The sequence below is a fragment of the Rhinopithecus roxellana genome, chromosome 10, assembly GCF_007565055.1.
Source record: "Rhinopithecus roxellana isolate Shanxi Qingling chromosome 10, ASM756505v1, whole genome shotgun sequence".
Taxonomy (NCBI): Eukaryota; Metazoa; Chordata; class Mammalia; order Primates; family Cercopithecidae; genus Rhinopithecus; species Rhinopithecus roxellana.
In genome coordinates, this window is record NC_044558.1 from 2679172 (window position 1) to 2695633 (window position 16462).

General features: G+C 54.6%; 1 protein-coding gene across 7 annotated transcripts; it reads left to right on the top strand.

The window, feature by feature from the left end:
• The first annotated feature begins 342 nt into the window (after positions 1-342).
• On the top strand, positions 343-16394 carry IFFO1 (intermediate filament family orphan 1). Of its 7 annotated transcripts, none has more exons than XM_010385943.2 (10): positions 343-1183; positions 4925-4985; positions 5135-5230; positions 6007-6147; positions 6419-6427; positions 7086-7243; positions 7366-7486; positions 7753-7845; positions 14282-14412; positions 15341-16394. In XM_010385943.2, exons 1-10 carry the CDS (start codon positions 411-413, stop codon positions 15444-15446), a joined length of 1689 nt encoding a protein of 562 aa, XP_010384245.1. In that variant the 5' UTR covers positions 343-410; the 3' UTR covers positions 15447-16394. The 7 variants fall into 7 exon arrangements, with proteins under 7 accessions (XP_010384245.1, XP_010384248.1, XP_010384243.1 ...); XM_010385946.2 differs by having other exon boundaries at positions 7062-7243; positions 7750-7845; positions 15341-16392; XM_010385941.2 differs by having other exon boundaries at positions 7750-7845; positions 15341-16392.
• The last annotated feature ends 68 nt before the right edge of the window (positions 16395-16462 follow it).

Sequence of the window (16462 nt, forward strand, 5' to 3'; positions counted from 1 at the left end):
GGAGAATCGCTTGAACCCGGGAGGCTGCGGTTGCAGTGAGCCGAAATCACGCTACTGCACTCCAGTTTGAGCGACAGTGAGACTCGGTCTCAGAAAAAAAGTAGTGTAGGGGAGATGGGCTTGCCACCAGAACCCATGGGGTACTGGAGGTCCTGGGCTTTAGGCCACCCCAGCTGGATTCCAGGCGGTGGCTCCTTTCCTCCCTGGGTTCGGCTTCAGATCCGGAAAGGTCCAGGGTCCCAATTGGAGCCTGTCATTGGCTTCCCCCTCGGCCCGCCCCCTGACCTCTGCCCTGCCGCCGAGCCTCCTGATTGGTCGGCCCTGTCCCGCCGGCGCCGCATTGGCTCTTCACGCTCGCCCTCCATCCCTGCTCTTGCACTGGTCTGCATCTCCCAGCAGAAGGCGCAGCCATGAATCCGTTATTCGGCCCCAACCTCTTCCTCCTACAGCAGGAGCAGCAGGGCCTGGCCGGGCCGCTGGGGGACTCACTGGGAGGCGACCACTTCGCCGGGGGAGGAGACTTACCCTCGGCGCCTCTCTCGCCGGCCGGCCCTGCTGCCTACTCACCGCCCGGGCCGGGCCCGGCGCCGCCTGCCGCCATGGCCCTCCGCAATGACCTGGGCTCCAACATCAACGTGCTCAAGACCCTGAACCTCCGGTTCCGCTGCTTCCTGGCCAAGGTGCATGAGCTGGAGCGCCGGAACCGGCTGTTGGAGAAGCAGCTGCAGCAAGCGCTGGAGGAGGGTAAGCAGGGCCGGCGGGGCCTGGGTCGTCGCGACCAGGCCGTGCAGACCGGCTTCGTCAGCCCCATTCGGCCCCTGGGGCTGCCGCTGGGCGCCCGGCCGGCCGCTGTCTGCAGCCCGTCGGCGCGGGTGCTGGGCTCGCCAGCGCGCTCTCCGGCCGGCCCCCTCGCGCCCTCCGCGGCCAGCCTCTCGTCGTCCTCCACCTCCACCTCCACCACCTACTCCTCGTCTGCCCGCTTCATGCCCGGCACCATCTGGTCGTTCTCGCACGCCCGCCGGCTCGGGCCGGGACTGGAGCCCACTCTGGTGCAAGGGCCTGGCTTGTCGTGGGTGCACCCGGATGGGGTGGGCGTCCAAATCGACACCATCACGCCTGAGATCCGCGCGCTCTACAACGTGCTGGCCAAAGTGAAGCGGGAGCGGGACGAGTACAAGCGGAGGTAGGGATTGGGAAGAGGGGACAGGGCTCTCTGTGCCATGCCCCTCACAACGGGCCGGGAGTCGGTGTGGGTTCCGAAGAATCAGGGGTGAAAAGAATGAGAGTAAAGTTTGTGCTGTATGATGAGCTTGGAAGGAACTGGACGCAGGGAGACTAGAATCCGCAGAGAATGCAGAAGCCCCACTCGTGACAGGAAGAAGGACGCTGGGAGCGGAACACTGGGGAATTCCTCCTTTTCCAGCTTGTCTGCATCCAGGCTTAACTGCGGGCTTTGTGGGTGTGAAAGGGACTGGGTCTGAGCCCTACCAGTCTCAGCCCTGGGGCAGTTTAGGGATATAAACTTGAAAAGTAGGAGGCAAGGATATAGCGTCAATTTGGGAGAGTAAATTTAGTGAAATTGGAAGGGGGTGGTAAGGGAGGGGCTGTACCTTGCAACGGGTGATTCTTTCACAGCCCAAGGTTTCCCAAAGAATACTGATGGAAACCAGGTACCTGCTGTGGTTTCATAGGAAAAGCTCCGGGACCTCAAGCCATTGCTTGAGTAGGTCAACAAAGTGGGAAAAGAAAGAGTGAAGGGAATTCCCTAGGGTGAGGGTGGAGAGCAGGGCTGATGGGGGAATCTCTTGGCAGTATAAAACGCCAGCGGTGGAGGGAGAGTGGAGAGCCAGCAGGGGACTGAGCAGGGAGAAGCTGGGATATGGACACTCCCTAGGACTGCGAGGCCGCGGGGCGGGCCCAGTGCATTCTGTGGATGAAGATTTGGCTGTCTGAGAGGAGCCCGGCCCCAAGGGGCAAGGGGAAGGAATGTGATGCCAGGAGTGCTGGCTGTATACCAAGTGGATTCCTTAAATGGCTGATAACCAAATCGATAGGACAGGAGTGAGAACAGAGGTAGTGTCTTGCAGACTCCAACCCATGCCTTGAGGAGGAAGGCGGTGACTGACAGTCAGAGAAGGCTTTGGTTTGGCGGCCTCCCCTCTCATCTCAGCTATTATGACCCCTTGTGGGCGGGCCTGGGAACTACCTATGCAGCCCAGTGTAGCAGAGATTCAGCACTGGGTGAGGATTGGCCGAATGTTCTAGGAAATGACCGCTGGGTGTGGGGGCGACCTTCAGGGATCTCCACCCTGCTGGAGTTGACCAGATCAGAGATCAGCAGGCTTTCTGAGCTTGAGTCCTGTCCTTGTGCTGGCTTCCTTAGTTGTGGTCCATGTTACGTGTCCTTGGGAGTTTCAGTTGTCCTGAAATCATTCTGGCACCCAGAACCAGCCTGCTCTGCCCGTGCAGGAGTTAACTAACACACTCAGCAGTGGGACAGGCACAGTTCTGGAATACATCCATAACCACAGGAACAACTGCTGTTCTCAGGAGCTTTTTTCTTTTTTCTTTTTTTTTTTAAACTGAAGGAGCGTTTGTCCTTGGTCCAGCTGTCCAGGGCAGGAAAGAGTTATTCCTCGGGGACTGATTAGCTCATAGCTCTGCAGCACACTGCTGTGTAGAAGGCCGTAGCTAGACTTGGATGGTACGTGATACTGGCAGTGACTCTTCTTCCACCCCAGATGCCTTGCCCTCCTTCTGGTCTCTTTATAGCAACACTGTAACTCCTGTTTTCTGCCTGGAAGGCCTGGGATGGCTTGAGCGCTAAACTGGGAAGGTAGCTAAAGGCCTCCTGGGTTCTATTTTCAGCTCCCTTGCCTTGTGTGTGACCTTTTTTTGAGCCCCCATTTTTCCAACCTAGGATTGGTCCCTGCTTTCTCTCTTCAACCCAGGGATAGAGTTTTTTCTAAGAGTGGTGTTTGGTTCATGCAGAATGTAGGGAAATCGCTCTCAAATTCTGCCCATGTTAAGGGAACCTTGTAAGTGAGACCAGATGGAAATGGAGGTGAAAATGAACCTGTTTGTGTGAAATCTGGCTAAAGAACAATAGAATTGTAGTGGACTTCCAGGTGATTCATTTTTAGATTTTTTACCCTGTAAGATTTCCTTAAGCTTAACCTTTAGCTAACTGCCTTCCTTAAGTTTCTTCCAGGATTTGTTGAGCTCACTGTCAGATAGCCCCTCCTGCCCCCCCTCACACATCTTGTCCAGAGTTAGCATGCCCTTGACAGGTTTACTGTCTTCCTCGAGGGACTCGTGGGCTCCAGGGGCATGAGGGCACCACAGTTCATGCCTTCACACGAACTGTAGATGAAGAAACCAAGACCCAGAAAAGATAAGGGTCTTAGCTAAGAAAACATATAACCTGATGCAACTATGGCCCTTAGTGGCCTGACTGTGTGCATGAGAATGCCAGGGGGGAGGAGAGAAGCACCTATGGGACACACAGGGAAGGGGGCTGGGATCCAGGAAGGCTGGGAGCTGGGCTGTGTGGGGAGCCCGGCTGTGTGGGGAGCTGGCAGGGTGGTGGCTGGGCTGGCTGCCTCCTCCTGCTCTGCCCAGCAGGGAGGGGCAGCCGAGGTGATGTGGAGGAGTTATTATTAGGAATACTGCAGTGCGGCTGTGAGTGAGGAGAGTGGGACCCAGAGGCTGACATAGGAAGGAAGATGGAGGGAAGGGGAAGAAAGGGCTTAAGCCAAGGCTTCAGAAGCTGCCCACTCAGATTTTCATTTTTCTTGCTATCTTCTTGGCCCCTTCCTAACCACCTTTCTTGTGTTGAAGTTTCTTTCTTGGTGCAGTTCCCCTCCTTTCTCAGGCTGGCAGAAGGGATGAGCTCACAGGAACAGGGTCTGAGATGTGCTGCTGTGCCAGCTAGACTGCAGGGCCCTGGAACGCCGGGCAGGTCCTAAGCAGCACATTGCCCTGGCTTCCATCTCTGATGGAATGGAATATGCACCGCCTGCCATGGCTGATGAGACATGACAAAGCTGGCTCTGGGAAGCATGCCCTAGCTAGGACCCTGCCGTGTGGCCCAGAGTGTCGTGCAGCCCACCTGCAGTCTTAACCTCTGAACTCGGGGCCCTGGAAGAGGCCGCTTCTAGTTCTCATCCACCGCACTCACCGGCCCTTGACACACTCTCCTTTCTCTTTCCCTCTGGGTTTGAGTGCTAGTAACCCCCGGCTCGTGTCCACTGCTGTCATGCTGCTGTAGGACTTCTGGCCTCTGAGCCAGCCTGGTTGCCTCTCTGTGACTCACTTAGAGGAGGCTCTGGGTGGGCAGTTTCTGGAGCTTGTGGGGAAGGACTTTGAGTGTCTCCTACCAGGCTCTTGACCCACTCTGTTGATACAGTATGTGTCCTGCAGATGCTTTTACAGGGTTAAATGATACCACAAGAGGCAGGGCAGCGGGCTCGACGAGCTCTGTTCTGGTGCGGGCAGGAGGCGGGAGCCTGGATCTGTGCGACTGAAGGTGGGAGACTGGGCCGGGTGGGCCTGGTGGTCTGGTGTGGGCAGGAGGTGGGCAATGAGGCCAGCCAGACAGCTGGCTGAGCTGGGGCCTGAGCGGGGATGGGCGCCGCAGAGGACTGGAGCCTCAGCAGTTGTCCAAACAGAGCTCCTGGTGTGTGGCCCAGAGGTTCCGGGAAGGCAGCTGGCGAGCTCAACGCCCGTCAGGAAGCACAGAGCCACGTGACAGCTGCAGTTGGTCACCAGCTGGCTGGCCAGGCATTCCCGTGCCCTGCTTCTCCCCATCCAGGGAACCAGAACTGGGGTCTGAGGCCTGAGCCAGAGAGGTGGGGACAGGGAGCCATGGGGGCAGGGAAGGACTCTGTACCTAAGCTCTCTCTGCCCTTCCCATGTCTGTCAGGTGGGAAGAGGAGTACACGGTGCGGATCCAGCTGCAAGACCGTGTAAATGAGCTCCAGGAGGTGAGGGTGGCACCCCACTTGCTGCTGGTGCTTCACTGGGTGCCCCTGTCTGCCCATGACCCTGCTGCCGTCTCCTGTCCCTCCTTGTCATCTTGATCTTCCTTCCACCTCGGCAGTGCCACTAACATCAGGGTTTCTCCCAACGGCAGGAAGCCCAGGAGGCTGATGCCTGCCAGGAGGAGCTGGCACTGAAGGTGGAACAGTTGAAGGCTGAGCTGGTGGTCTTCAAGGGGCTCATGAGTAACGTGAGTGCAGCCCCAGGCTTCCCCGAGGGTTGAAGTGAGCCTTCTGAGGCCAGAGGAGCAGGCCCTTCTAGTGCTGGCCTGCTGCTGTCCCATCCACAGCTCCTTCCCTTTTTCCCCTAGCCACCCCGAACTCCAGAGAAAGAGAAGGCACAAAAATCTTGGTGTTGCGTCAGAGGTGGCGAACTTCTGAGGGCCTAGGGTTACAGAGTAGTTAGTGAGCGGCTTCTGGGGTGGAGGCTCTGCGGCTGGCACCCGGGCCCTGGGCCGATTCCTCAGCCTCTGAGGCGTCATCTTTGGCATGGGGAAATAAAGGCGTGCACTCTGCAGGGGTATCGTGAAGGTGATCATGTACTCAGGACAGTGCCCAGCACGCAGTGTTAGCTGGAAGAGGGTGAGCTGTTGCGGTTACTATAGTCCTTTCTCCACTCTCACAATTCCCAGGAGTCTCTTTCTCTCTGGGAATGTAAGTTCCAGGAGGATGAGGACCGCTCATGGTTCCAGTGAGCCCCTGCATGTCCCTGGCACTGGTCATGCCCTTCAGGGCTTCCGTTTGGCCAGGGAGCAGCGGCCTGAGCTGCCCCTTGCCCAGTATATGCACACAGTGCTGTGGGGGGGTGGCCCGCTCCCCAGGAAGAGGGGTGCACTCAGCTCAGGGAGACTCCATGGAAGAGGCACCCGTGCAATGTGGTGGGAAGGATGAGGACCTTGCGAGGCCTCATTCGTCCTTGTCTGGAGAACTGGCTGCCTCCTCACTGTTCCCTGGGCTCCCTGGACAGAACCTGTCGGAGCTGGACACCAAGATCCAGGAGAAAGCCATGAAGGTGGATATGGACATCTGCCGCCGTATCGACATCACTGCCAAGCTGTGCGATGTGGCTCAGCAGCGCAACTGCGAGGACATGATCCAGATGTTCCAGGTGAGGACGGAGCTGCCCTCTACTCTCAGGGGTGGGTGGGGCAGGTGGATGCTTCCTTGGCGGCTGGCCTGGAACGCAGGCCCTGCCTCCTGTTTGGGGAGCCTTACCTGGCACCTGGGGCCCTCACGGGGCTAGGCTGGGGGGTAAGGAGCAGTGTCAGGAGGGGCATTGTGGCAGCTGTCTCTAACGCCATCTCTCCCTTCCCCCTCTCTCTCCTCTGTCTGCTTCCTCTCCTCTCTTCCTCTTCTCTTCTCTCTTGCTTCCTCCACAGAAGAAGCTGGTTAGTTTGATCTCACGCAAGCTTATTAATGTCCCAGTCCCAGTTCTAAGCTGCCTAGGCCTCCTGGCCCTCAGTTTGGGCCCGCTGGGCTCTTGAGCACTGATTTTTTCCTGCCCTTTCTCTTTTCCTTGCTCTTCCCCCTTTCTCTCTCTCTCTCTCTCGTTCTCTTGACTGCATTTCTTTCTCTTCCTTCTCCCCTGGCTTTCCAGATCTGGATGTGATTCAGGTTCTCCTTTGTACACATTGCACCCTCATCCTCCTTGCAGCCTAAAGCTTTTTTTTTAGTTGAGTCATTTAATCAGAAAGACTTTTTTTAGAAAATAAATTTCCTCTTGAGCCATCATGCACATCTGACTGCAGCCCCAACGAGCCCTTCCTCCCTTGTCTGACTGCTCTCTTTCTCGATTTCTTCTTGTTCTGCCTTCTCAGTCTGCAGCCCTGGCCTCTGCTGTGTGTCTGTGTGTCTGGCCCTTGGTGACTGTCCGTGTTTCTGTTCCTGTCATTGTAACTGTGACTTTTCTCTCTGTCTGCCCCACCCTTCCTGCTGGTTCACGCTTCTCCCCCATTCCCGCCCTCTCTGCCCGGCCTCCCGCTCCCGCCCTTTCTCCTCATGCACCCGGCCTCGTCTCTGTAGTCTCTGCACTTGTCTCCCATTAAGGTCCCATCCATGGGGGGGCGGAAGCGGGAGCGCAAGGCTGCCGTCGAGGAGGACACCTCCCTGTCGGAGAGTGAGGGGCCCCGCCAGCCTGATGGGGATGAGGAGGAGAGCACAGCCCTCAGCATCAACGAGGAGATGCAGCGCATGCTCAACCAGCTGTGAGTCTGTAGGCCGTGCTCCCGTAGCACCGATGGCACAGCAGCCCAGGAGGCCGGAGCTCCCCAGTCCCCTGCCAGGACGAGGCCCCGCCCGCCCTGACACCCGGGTTCCCTGTCTCTAGGAGAGAGTATGATTTTGAGGACGACTGTGACAGCCTGACTTGGGAGGAGACTGAGGAGACCCTGCTGCTTTGGGAGGATTTCTCAGGCTATGCCATGGCAGCTGCAGAGGCCCAGGGAGAGGTAACCTCTGCTCCCGGCCTCAGGGCCCTCTGGCTCTGCCTCTCCAGCCTGACGCCCACGCCCCCGCTCCTCTCCTCGCTCTGTCCCCCCATGTGGCTGTCATCCTCTACCTGCGTCTCCCCCCTTCCTTTATCCTTTTGCTTTTCTTTCTCCAGTTTCTTTAACCGGACTTCCTCTCTCTCTCTCTCTCTCCCTGACTTGGCCCTTGGAATGCGCCCTGTCCCATCCCTGCTTGGCCTCCCCTGCTTCCCTTTCTACTCCAGCAGCAGGAAGATAGCCTGGAGAAGGTGATTAAAGATACGGAGTCCCTGTTCAAAACCCGGGAGAAGGAGTATCAGGAGACCATTGACCAGATAGAGGTAAGGGCAGGAGCGGAAGCCAGGGGCACAGTGTCCCAGAGGGTTTTGAGTGGGGCTGCAGGTGCAGTGGCCTCATCCCTCCTGCAGGACCCTAGAGACCAAGGTCTTGGGAGGAGGCGTGATCTCTCAGCTATAGTCCTTCTGGTGGGCTCTGAAGACCTCAGGCTCTAGAAGCAGAGAGATGTTGGTTCAAATCTCAGCTCTGTTACTTACAACCACTCTGAACTTGTAACAAGTTACTTGTTCCCTCTGAGCCCCTTCCTTCCTCCCTCCCTCCCTCCCTCGCTCCCTCCCTCCCTTCCTCCCTTCCTCCCTTCCTCCCTTCCTTCCTTTCTTCCTCCCTCCCTTCCTCCCTTTTTTTCTCTCTCTCTCTCCCCCCTTCTCTCCCTCTCTCCCTCCCTCCCTTGTCTTTCTGTCCTTTCTTTTTTGAGACAAGGTCTCACTCTGTTTCACTCTGTTGCCTAGGCTGGAGTGATTCTCCCACCCCAGCCTTCTGAGTAGCTGGGACCACAGGTGTGTGCCACCACACCCAGCTAATTTTTATTTTTAATTTTTTGTAGAGATGGGGTCTCCCTGTGTTTCCCAGGCAGGTCTTAAACTCTTGGGCTCAAGTGATCCTCCTGCCTCGGCCTCCCAAAGTGCTAGAATTAAAGGCACGAGCCATGTGTCCTGCCCTATACCTGTTTCTTTTTTTTTCTTTCTTTCTTTTTTTTTTGAGACAGGGTCTTGCTCTGTCCCTCCAGGCTCACTGCAGCCTTGATCTTCTGGATCCAAGCAATCCTTCTACCTCAGCCTCCCAAGTAGCTGGGGCCACAGGCGTGTGCTACCACACCCGGCTAATTTTTTGTTTTTTTACAGAGACAGGGTCTCACTATGTCTTCCAGGCTGGCCTCAAACTTCTGGGTTCAACCAGTCCTCCTAACTTGGCCTCCCAAAGTATTGGGATTACAGACATGAGCCACTGCGCCTGGCCTTTTTATTTGTAAAATGAGGAATTTAATAATACCTCACCTATAGGGTTGTTTAGAAGACCGGATGAAATAATGCACATATAGAGCTTAGGGCAGTGTCTGGCTCATAGTGAGTGTAGCGTAGTGGGGAGCATTTTATTATTATTAACACTATCAGTGCCATAGCACTGAGATGGACTGGGACTTTCCTGTGTCTTCCCCTCAGCCATTGAGATAACAGAAGTCTCCATGCTTTTTCCCAAGCCTTGGAGTACCTTCTAGAGGTACCTAGAGGCAAGTGGAGCTGGTGCTTTAACTCAAACTCTAGGCTTTAGGACCTGCAAGAAGGATGTGTGGAGGCTGGGCATGGTGGCTCATGCCTGTAATCCCAGCACTTTGGGAGGCCAAGGTGGGCGGATCACGAGGTCAGGAGATCGAGACCATCCTGGCTAACACGGTGAAACCCCGTCTCTACGAAAAATACAAAAAAACTTAGCTGAGCGTGGTGGCGGGCGCCTGTAGCCCCAGCTACTCGCTACTCGGGAGGCTGAGGCAGGAGAATGACATGAACCCGGGAGGCAGAGCTTGCAGTGAGCCGAGATTGTGCCACTGCTCTCCAGCTGGGTGACAGAGCGAGACTCCGTCTCAAAAAAAAGAAAAAAAAAAAAAAAAGGAAGGATTTGTGGAACCACAGAATGGAGGCTGCTGTGGGAGGAGGGATGGACGGGACCCCTGTGAGCTCTCCTGGCCTGGTGAGATGGTCCTTTCCCGACGCTCTGACTTGAGGAGAGGCATGGAGCCTTCTCTGACTCTCAGCCTCTCTTCAAGCCCATGTGGGAGATTCATACAGTAGTGCCCTCTTATCTGCAGGGCATGTGTTCCAGGACCCACAGTGGATGCCTGAAACCAAAGATGGCACTGACCCCCTGATAGCTTGGGTCCAGTTGCTGTCAACTGGAACGTGTTTCTGTTCATGTCTTCCACCCACACATTCAATGCTTTTTCTATCTTAACTAAGCACTTAGCATGCGGTGTGGCAGTACCTTTTGCAGTTCGAGGTGTGACAGCAAAACTGTCATAAACTTCTTTTTCCTTCTTTACAGTTTCACGGATACAAGATTCTTACTATAGAGCGTAGCAACCTCAGCATTAGATTCTTTTTCTTATTAAGTTGAAAACTTTTACCTTTTCACTTAAAGGGAGCACATTTTGGCTTCTCTTTGGCATATCCAAATTGCCAGCATCACTACTCTTGTGCTTTGGGGCCATTATGAAGTAAAAGTAAGGATTCTTTGAACACAGGCACTGCGATACCATGACAGTCAATCTGATCACTGAGATGGCTACCAAGTAACTAATGGGCAGGCAGTGTAGACAGTGTGGATCCTTGGGACAGAGGGAGGGTTCATGTCCCGGTCTGGATAGAGTGAGATTTTTTTTTTTTCGCCGAGATGGAGTCTTACTCTGTGTCGCCCAGGTTGGAGTGCAGTGGCGCGATCTTGGCTCACTGCAAGCTCCGCCTCCCAAGTTCACGCCATTCTCCTGCCTCAGCCTCCCGAGTAGCTGGGACTACAGGCGCCCGTCACCATGCCCGGCTAATTTTTTTTGTATTTTTCGTAGAGATGGGGTTTCACAGTGTTAGCCAGGATGGTCTCGATCTCCTGACCTCATGATCCGCCCACCTCGGCCTCTCAAAGTGCTGGGATTACAGGCTTGAGTCACCACGCCCGGCCGAAAGCGTGAGATTTTATCAGGTCACTCAGAACAGTGTGCAATTTAAAACTTAGGAATTGTTTATTTCTGGAATCTTGTTTTTTTTTTTGAGGTGGAGTCTCGCTCTGTCGCCCAGGTTGGAGTGCAGTGGCGCTATCTCGGCTCACTGCAAGCTCCGCCTCCTGGGTTCATGCCATTCTCCTGCCTCAGCCTCCTGGGTAGCTGGGACTACAGGTGCCCACCGCCACACTTGGCTAATTTTTTGTATGTTTTAGTAGAGACGGGGTTTCACCATGCTAGCCAGGATGGTCTCGATCTCCTGACCTCGTGATCCGCCCACCTCGTCCTCCCAAAGTGCTGGGATTATAGGCTTGAGCCACTGCACCTGGCCTGGAATCTTTCATTTAATATTTTCAGATCAAGGTTCACCTTGGGTACCTGAAGCTGTGGAAAGTGAAACCAGTGGATAAGGAAGGAGTGACTTTATTTTTATTGTTCTCACATTGTATGTGTTTGAGAAAGAAGTCGAGAAATTATTTTCCTATATACTCATTCTCCCAGCACACATCAAACTGTCCTGCTTCTTCATCAAACCTGGTTTTCTTGGCCAGGTAGATGAGATTTCGTGGATTTGTGCTGCTAGCTAAAGACATGGCAAGGGAAACCAGTCGTCCCCACCCTTCTGTCTACCCTGGCTCGCTGTTTCCTCCCTCCTGCTTACCTGATTCTTGCTTCCCTCTTTTGGATGGTGGGTTTAAGGTCTGTGTTTTCACTGCACCTTCAGCGAAGTAGAGGCCTTTGTGCAGCCATCTTCGTGAAGAAGAGATCTCGGGCTGCCATCTCTCCCTAGTCTTCCCTGGACCTCAAGTGCCCAGTGTAAAACATGATCTGAAAGAACAAAAATAGTATCTTAAATGGAATAATGCCTTTTAAGCTATTTTTGGCTGGGTGCGGTGGCTCTTGCCTGTAATCCCAGCACTTTGGGAGGCCAATGCAGGCAGATCACTTGAGGTCAGGAGTTCGAGACCAGCCTGGCTACCAACATGTGAAACCCCGTCTCTACTTAAAAATACAAAAATCAGCCAGGCATTGTGGTGGGCATCTGTAATCCCAGCTACTTGGGAGGCTGAGGCAGGAGAATTGCTGGAATCTGGGAGGTAGAGGCTGCAATGAACTGAGATCGGGCCACTGCGCTACAGCCTGGGCGACAGAGTGAGACTCCGTCTCAAAAAAACAAAGGCATTTTCAAATCATGTCTCCTCCTCTCTCCCAGTACAATGACTTTAGGCAGCAGTCCCCAACCTTTTTGGTACCAGGGACTGGTTTTGTGGAAGACAGTTTTTCCACTGACCCAGGTGGGGAATGGTTTTGGGATGATTCAAGCACATTACATTCATTGTGCACTTTGTTACTATTTTTTAAAATTATTTTATTTTATTTTTTTTGAGACAGAGTTTCATTCTTGTTGCCCAAGCTGGAGTGCAGTGGCACAATCTTGGCTCACTGCAACCTCTGCCTTCCGGGCTCAAGCGATTCTCCTGCCTCGGCCTCCCAAGTAACTGGGATTACAGGCATGCGCCACCACGCCTGGCTAATTTTGTATTTTTAATAGAGACGGGGTTTCTCCATGTTGGTCAGGCTGGTCTTGAACTCCCGACCTCAGGTGATCCGCCCGCCTCAGCCTCCCAAAGTGCTGGGATTATAGGTTTGAGCCACCGCGCCCAGCCTGTGCACTTTATTTCTATTATTATTACATTTAATATATAATGAAATAATTATATAACTCACCATAATGTAGAATCAGTGGGAGCCCTGAGCTTGCTTTCTTGCAACTAGACAGTCCCATCGGGGGGTGATGGGAGACAGTGACAGATCATCAGGTATTAGAATCTCATAAGGAGCACGTAACCTAGATCCCTCGCATGTGCAGTTCACAGTAGGGTTCACGCTCCTGTGAGAATCTAATGCCGCCGGGGATCTGACAGGAGGTGGAGCTCAGGCCGTATGCCAGTGATGGGGAGTGGCTGCAAATACAGATGAACCTTCACTCACTTGCCTACTGCTCACCTCCTGCTGTTTGGCCTGGTTCCTAACAGGCCGCAGACAGGTACTGGTCCATGGCCTGGGGTTTGGGGACTTCTGCATTAGGGAAACTGTTAGGAGGACTTGCTGACCTCAGGAGTACCCAAGGTGCCTTTATCTTTGTGACCTTTGATCTCTCAGGGTCACTAAGATGGAGCAAGGACCAGTTCCTCTGGCAAAGCCAAGGCCCAGAGTGGTGGGCGGGAGGCAGTTCTTCCCCACTGCTCCTCACCTCTCTCCATCTCCTCCCTTCTCACCCCCAAGTCTGGTCACACAGCGAGCCTGCAGTTTTCAAGGTAGCTTGTCAAGGACATCTCCTGACTTGCACGTTCACCTCCTGACCTTGTTCCTGCTGTAAATTTGTGAATTAAGTGGGGACACAGACATATGCAGAGACTACTGGTGGCAGTACTAGCCTTGTATTTCAGTAGAATATATTCGGTTCATTTCCTTCTTCCCAGTCTCCCTGAGTGATGGTTCCAGAACCCAGCCCCCTGCACTCCGGCTTTTCCAAGGTGGAGAAATTGGCGTGTAGGCAGCTGATCTGAACAAGGGCTGGTAGCTCTGTATTTTCTCCTTGGGTTGAACAGTCACCGTGTCCTGCTCCTCCCACTACTGTGGAGCCAAGCCTACCACTGAAGCTGTCCCCACTGGGGCTTCTCACCCAGCCAGCCACCATCTCACCCCAGATGTCACTGTCCTGATCATCTCTGTTGTCTGGCCCTGTAACCTGTTTCCATCTTTCTCTAAGTTCCCACCCTCTCTGTCCAATCCAGATTATCACAGCTGGTATCTTCCCCATTCTCTTCACTCAGGCAGTCACGAACGTCATCTCCAGGCAGTTTCATTTTGCCTCCCCTTGTGGCCCCTGCCCTTTGTACCCAAAACAAAGAGAGGCAATCGACTGTCCCTGGCACAGAGTTTGTGCTGCCTGGGCCCTGCCTCTCTGCCTGCCTCAGAATCTGGGCTGAAGAATGGGCCCTGGGAGGGAGACTGGATTTCTTTGATTCTGAGCCCCATGTTTTCCACGTGTGACATTTCTGAAGTCAGGACATGTCTCAGAATCATTGGCACCTCCAATATGGGAGTCTTCCTTGTAGTGTCTCAGAATGGCTTTTAGGTGAGAAAATAGTGATAAGGAGACAATGGTAAGAGGATTGGGCCCCTTTCCGCAGTGAGCCAGGCTTCTTGTACGCCGCGGTCTCGTGGGCACGTCACAGAGTGAGTTAATTCCCTGCGAGGTCTGAGTCTGCCAGGATGAGGAAGACCCGTTGCTAACCCTTACAGGAGCTCACAGTGCAGGGGATGGCCCAGAACCAGCGCAGTACAGGGGATGAGGGATGAGCCAGGCCCAATGGGAACCCGTGTGGCACTGGGAGCCTATGGATCTGCTCCATTCCGCCCACACTGACTTTCCTCACCACTCTTACCAGTCTTAAAAGAACACAGCGTGCAGCAGTACCTTTGCATTCCTCCATAGGCAAAGATTTCCAGGAAAACCAGAGGAAATGATAGCATATTGGGTGCCTTCTGCCTTGGTCTGATTTATTTTAAAATCTGAGCCTTCAGTAATGGCTACCTGGGCCCCCAGCCCAGCCACTGCTCTTGGCCTGTTAGCCTCCTGGCGCGGGGAACAGAGGCGCTGTGAACCCCACCTGCTAACCCTGATGGCCCTGCTTGCCCCACCACAGCTGGAGCTGGCCACAGCCAAGAACGACATGAACCGGCACCTGCATGAGTACATGGAGATGTGTAGCATGAAGCGCGGCCTGGACGTGCAGATGGAGACCTGCCGCCGGCTCATCACCCAGTCCGGAGACCGGTAGGTGCCTCCCCTGGCCATGGGGCCTTCCGAGGGGACGCAGCCCCAAAGACCCTCAGGCAGTGACTGGGTCACATCTTGCTGTGGGGCTGCCCTTTGGGAGTCACCTGGTGTGGCTGGCCCAGACCCACAGCTCTCTCCCTTGGCAGTTGGAAGACGCTGTGTCCTTTCATGGCGGGAGGACTGAAACCTCCCGAGGCCACCAGCGCTGGTGGTTCCCCTGGTTAGAGGCAGTTTAAAAACTGGCAAGGAACACAAGGGTTGTGGGGGTAGATTTTTATCTAACGTCAGGGCCATGATTTATGCATTTGACCCTGTGTAAGTGACACCGCAACAAGAAAGTGAATTTTTAAAAATCACAAAAATACTGCAGATAGACATAAAGCCAAGGCCGTAGAGTCAGGGTGCTGGAGGCTCAGCAGCTTCTCTCCTACTGTGACTTCAGCTATTTCTTTTCTTTTCTTTTTTTTCTTTTTTTTTTTTTTTTGGCTCACTACAACCTCTGCCTCCTGGGTTCAAGGGATTATCTTGCCTCATGCTCCCGAGTAGCTGGGATTACGGGCACCTACCACCACACCTGGCTAATTTTGCACTTTTAGTAGAGATGGGGTTTCACCATGTTGGCCAGGCTCGCCTTGAACTCCTGACGTCGTGATCCACCCTCCTTGGGCTCCCAAAGTGCTGGAATGACAGGCGTGAGCCATCGTGCCTGACCTCAGTCTCAGTTCCCAAGACGCAGGCGGGGCCCATTTCCCCGTCAGGGTGGGGTTGGAGAGACTCAGTCCCTGCCGCTCCCTCGCCATCCCGCGGCCCTGCCCTCGCTTCCGGTACTTCTCACCTGCTGCCAGAGGATGAGGCAGCAGGAAGAGGAGTGCCGTCTTCAGGATTCCTGCCTGCCCCAAGGTTGACGACTGGTGTTTTTTTCTAGAAAGTCTCCTGCTTTCGCTGCGGTCCCGCTTAGCGACCCGCCGCCGCCGCCAAGCGAGGCTGAGGACTCCGATCGCGATGTCTCATCTGATAGCTCCATGAGATAGAGACCTGCCTCTCCCTTGCACCCGAGGCCCTCGCAGCTGGGAACTCAGCAAGGCAGAGGGTGGGGCTGCACAGAGGGGAGCATCAGCTGCAGCGGTGCACCAGGCCTGGCCCCTGGGGACGGGCACTCCTCCCTCGGGCTTCCTCCCTCGGTCTTGGCTTCTCCAGGGCTCTGGGGTGTCTGGAGCTAGGCTTGGCCCTACCATTCTGGGGCCATTTCCACCACAGTTGGGGCTCTCCTGCCTTCACGCGTGGGTGTCTGCTACTTCCCCATCTTTAAAATGCTGCCAGAGCGATTGCGGCCCCTCACCTTGTCCACGTATCAGGAATGTGAATGTGGGAACTTTCCTCCATCCCTGTTGTCCGGAGCCAGCTCACTGTCTTCCGCACTGGTGCTGACTGGCCCAGGCACTGGCGTGGAATAGAACGCCATTGGGGGCTACACATGGCCTCTGCAGCACACGCAGTTGGAGAGGGCTTCTGTCCCTGTCAGCGGCGGAAGGCGTTGGGGCTGGCCGGGGCACCTTGTCCCTGCTTTGGTCCACATGCTCACGCTGTCCACCTGCTGGGTGGAGTGTATGTGGCTGTGGCCCTCCCTCGTGGATGTGCCGTGCTTTAAAGAGGCCTTAGTGCCCAGGATGGGCACAGTATTTTGACGGGCGGTGGGAGCTCTTGCTCTCATGGTCACCGCAGAATGACAGAGAAGGTGACGCTCCGGGCATGCGTGCGCGGGTGTATGTGCGCTCAGGGTCTCTGTTTAAGTATTAGCTAAACATGTGCCTCCTCCGTGTCTGTCATACTCTAACAGGCTACAGTGTCCCTGATTCTTCGAAAAGCCTGGAGAAATGGGGGAGATGCAATTCACAATGCCTTGGTATAGGAGGCTGTGTTGAGCTGACATTCAAATGGATTCTTTAATAATAATGAAACTGGCGAGTATTTAATGTGCACTTTGGTGTCACTGTCTCAAGCACTTCCTAATATTCACTAGTTTGAACTCTGAGGTAGGTACCTTTTT